Genomic DNA, 3,890 nt, shown 5'->3' with positions numbered 1-3,890 from the left:
CGCGGCCCCTCGCGTTTACGGCCGGCGTCTGGGCAACTGGGGGCGCCCCTGCGTTTTACCCTCTCCTCCCCACCGTGCTTTGACTTGTGTGGCTGATGTCGGGAGGAAGGGTTGAGGGGCCAGGCTGCAGCCGCGCACTGCCTGTCTGTTTGCTTTGAAGACTGATTTGGGCGAGGAGAAACTTCCTTGGCGGCGGGTGGGTGCGAGGAGCCGCGGCGCGCGGCTGGGGGCGGTGGCGGCGGCGGGGCTCGCGGGGCTCGCGGGGCTCGAGCCGGCTCGCGGCGCCGTCAGGCAGTCAGTCGGCGAGCGCTGCGGCGGCGGCGGCGGCGGCGAGGGGCGCGGCGAGGGGCGGCCGCTCCCATATATGGCGCAGGCGCCGCCCCCCGACGTCACCCTCTGACAGCGCCGCTCCCGGGGGCTTCGAGTTTTGGCTCCCGGGAAAGGGTCCATTCCTCGGGGAGAGAGGGCTGAGTTTTGTGCTCCTCCGTCCGCTGCGCGCGCCGCTCCAGGCCCCGCCGCGCCCCGCCTGCGCCCGGGACTGCGCCGCGGCACTCACTGCCCCGTTTATTTGTCTTTGGAGCAGGCGGGCCGCGCCAGAAGCGGGCGATCCCGCAGTGCCCTGCAGCCGCGGACGCCGCCTGGCTAGGATGACACCACGTTGAGCGCGCCTGCAAACAACAACAACAACAACAAGCGCCGCCGCGGCCACCGCGTCCTGCTCCTCCGAAGCGCCGCCGCCGCCGCCGCCGGTGGAGCCGCCGGTGGAGCCGCCTCCGCGCCCCCGGCCGTCCGGAGCGCCCAGCCGCCGGTGTATGTCGCGCCTGCCCGGGACGGGCTGAAGCCGGCGGCGGGCCGGACCGCAGGCGCCGAGCAGGGCCAGCGCGGCCAGGGCAGCCGCCTGCCGCCGAGCCCCCCAGCGCCGCTGCTCGCGGAAGTGCTTTCGGCCGGGAGCGGCGGCCGCCGCCAGCAGTTTTCATGTTTGGGATTCAGGAGAATATTCCGCGCGGGGGGACGACCATGAAGGAGGAGCCGCTGGGCAGCGGAATGAACCCGGTGCGCTCGTGGATGCATACGGCGGGGGTGGTGGACGCCAACACAGCCGCCCAGAGGTACGTACCGGCCGCCCCCGCGCGCCCCGGGCCCGGCCCCGCCGGGTCCCCGCGGCCGGCCGGCGCCGCGCTCCTCACCGGGCCGCTGTCTCTTTCCTCCCGCAGCGGCGTGGGGCTGGCGCGGGCGCACTTCGAGAAGCAGCCTCCTTCCAACCTCCGGAAGTCCAATTTCTTCCACTTCGTGCTGGCGCTCTACGACAGGCAGGGGCAGCCGGTGGAGATTGAAAGGACCGCTTTTGTGGACTTTGTGGAGAAAGAGAAAGTAAGTGCAAACACACAATCACACCCTCCGGCTTCCTAGAAGTGGGAGGCAGGCGGTGCCCCAGCGCGGTGGCCCCGGGTGCCCCCCTCGGCGGCGGGGACGGCTCGGCCAGGCGCCCCTGCCGCCGCCACGTGCGGCCGACCGGGCCCGCGGAGGGCTGGGCAACTTCTCTGCGCCCCCGGACTCACTCCGGGCGAGGAGGGCGCTGGGCTTCCAGCAGGAAAGTGACATCAGCGCGCTGCTCCCGGCTAGGAGTCCTGCCTTGTATGAGGCCAAGGGACCTCGGTCGTAGAGGGGGACCGAGTGCGGTGGCCGCGCCGGACACCAGGCGCACTAAACGCAATTATTTATCGTTACTTTCAGGAGCCCAACAACGAGAAAACCAACAACGGCATCCACTATAAACTCCAGTTGCTCTACAGCAACGGTAAGTGGCAGCGGCTGCTGCTGCATTCCCGCCCCGCTGGCTCGCTTTCTCCTTTTCCGCGATGCTTAAAGGACGTAAAGATTTCGAGATTAAAATGACACGGATGTAAACACGAAATCTTCTCATGGCATAGAAGGAAAACAAAACACAAACGATCAATAAGTCGATGGCACTTCACATGATTAACCGGTCCGGCTTGAAGTAGAAAGTAAAAAGGGGATCGATGTGGGCGCCAGCAGAACATCACTTTTAAGTGACTTTTTTCAATTTTGCAAATTAATGTTAATTATTGAGATGGGGGTAGCTCTGTGTATCCAGCACAGCTTACTTTCTGTGCACGGATTTTTAAAAAATCCTCGAGAGACACTAGAAAGAGTTGAGACTCTCAGTTTCCATTTTGTGCTTTCTGTTTTCTAAAAATAAATGAGCACATGGGCCCTCTCCGTTCAGCAACCAGGCCTGCTCTCAGCCAGGCAGAGTCCTTTGCTCCTTTCAATGCAAACCCTAAGAGTCTCAAGGTTCTTAGTTAAGAAAAAAGAAAAAACGAGTGACTGGGTTTTCTTTCCTGCCTTTCAGAGGCATGCCTAAGTTTTGCTGCATCACCGCGGCAGCAGTCCTGAGCTACCCACTTCCTGTGCCCCCGAGTGCCCTCGCTGAAGTCCTGATGAGAATTTGTCCCTGTTTCTTGCAGGAGTCAGAACGGAGCAGGATCTGTATGTTCGCCTCATAGATTCAATGACCAAACAGGTGAGCAAGTTTAAGCCTCTTGCACTAGTTTTCAGTGCTCAGCTGGGGCTGTCCTGGAGTTTCAGGGAGGAGAGGGCTGGCAAATAGATCTGGTGTATTTGTTTCTCATTTAGTTTTCTTGACATGCTAATAAGAGTTCCCTATTTATTGGAATAAATGAAGCGATTGGTGAAATAGTTTATGTTGTCATTAGAACAGGACATATATGCTTTATTAAATGGCTTGTGATTGGAATCAAATTTTGTCTTAATTAATCATGGTAATTAATATTTGACAGAAAATTTTCAAGATCTCCCCCTTGTATATTTTTAAACGTTTCTCTCTCTACTTGGAATCATTTCATTGATTTTTTTCCCCTCCATAACAAAGGCAACTAACTCTTTTCCAAAGCCCATTGAGTTGGAGTTGATTAGTTCATTTTTTTCTCCTTTCCAGTGTGATAGTCTCGTAACAGGAGGCGTGTATTTGGATTTAAAAGTTAAATGTGTTGGGGTGAAAAGTCACCTTGTTCTCCTCTAGTCCATCTTCACCTCTCAGCCCCCCAGCTCCATAATTCAAACTCTGAGCTCCAGGGGTCACCCAAACCCGTCCATTGCTCTGGGGGCAGCTTCTCATCCTTTTCCACTCTCTGTCATACCTTGTAAATAACATAATTACAAGCAGTTCCTTATTAAATTATTTAACTTGTCTTGGTCAACTTTTCCGATCATAACTTGGCTATCAGTCGTGTGATTAAGTGCAGGAGAGCGCTTCATTGCTTTTTGACATTGTGCAGTCTTGGGCTGGTTTTGTGTTGCGTGGTGTGTTGTTGCTTAGTTGTTTTTAAAGATTTTTTCCCCGTTTTCTTAAAATAGCGTTGGGGGAGGAGGCCAATCCAATTCCTCAGTGAAATCCACTTTGCGCAGGTTGATTTAAAATATGCTTCCAAACTGAGCTTCACGCTTAGAAATGAAAGTGGCGTCTTCCGTTTTGATGTTAACTTTAAGAATTGTGAGACAAGTGGAAAAGAACTCTCTCGTCTTTCTTGCAGCCCAGCACGCATGCTTCGTACTGTCTGCAGGGCAATTAGTTTTCAGATTTTACTTCCCTTTGAAAAAGTTTGTCCTTACCTAGGCAACAAACTTGCTGGATTTTAGTGTCTGCAGTGGTAAACCAGTGTGGTTTTCTCTTAGAGTAAAACAGATCTGACAGGTAAACTATGGTCTTTCCGACAAAGGCGGTGGAGGCGGTGCGCCCTTGGATAATTATTTTACTAGGATTCAGTGAAGCCTTTGGAACTCCGGCTCCGCGTGGACAGGGTGCTTTTATTTCCTTTGTATATAAGGGCTAAATGTTTTGGGAAATC

The 3,890-nt window shown here is 55.6% G+C and overlaps 1 protein-coding gene across 9 annotated transcripts in view; it reads left to right on the top strand.

The window, feature by feature from the left end:
* Positions 1-400: 400 nt before the first annotated feature.
* The window catches only part of EBF3 (EBF transcription factor 3), a 117,087-nt gene continuing 113,597 nt past the window's right edge, over positions 401-3,890 (top strand). For 3 of the 9 annotated variants that reach the window (XM_055561042.1, XM_055561045.1, XM_055561044.1), the window contains exons 1-4: positions 402-1,109; positions 1,215-1,371; positions 1,735-1,798; positions 2,490-2,545. In XM_055561042.1, coding sequence (XP_055417017.1) covers positions 976-1,109; positions 1,215-1,371; positions 1,735-1,798; positions 2,490-2,545 — 411 coding nt within the window. In that variant the 5' untranslated portion in view covers positions 402-975. Of the gene's footprint in view, positions 1,110-1,214; positions 1,372-1,734; positions 1,799-2,489; positions 2,546-3,803 lie in introns of those variants that run through there. The other 6 variants (XM_055561047.1, XM_055561046.1, XM_055561048.1 and 3 more) reach the window with 4 other exon arrangements.

This window comes from Bubalus kerabau, chromosome 22 (genome assembly GCF_029407905.1).
Source record: "Bubalus kerabau isolate K-KA32 ecotype Philippines breed swamp buffalo chromosome 22, PCC_UOA_SB_1v2, whole genome shotgun sequence".
NCBI lineage: Eukaryota > Metazoa > Chordata > Mammalia > Artiodactyla > Bovidae > Bubalus > Bubalus kerabau.
The sequence above is the reverse complement of the archived record's forward strand: the minus strand, read 5'-3'. Positions and strand labels throughout refer to the sequence as shown.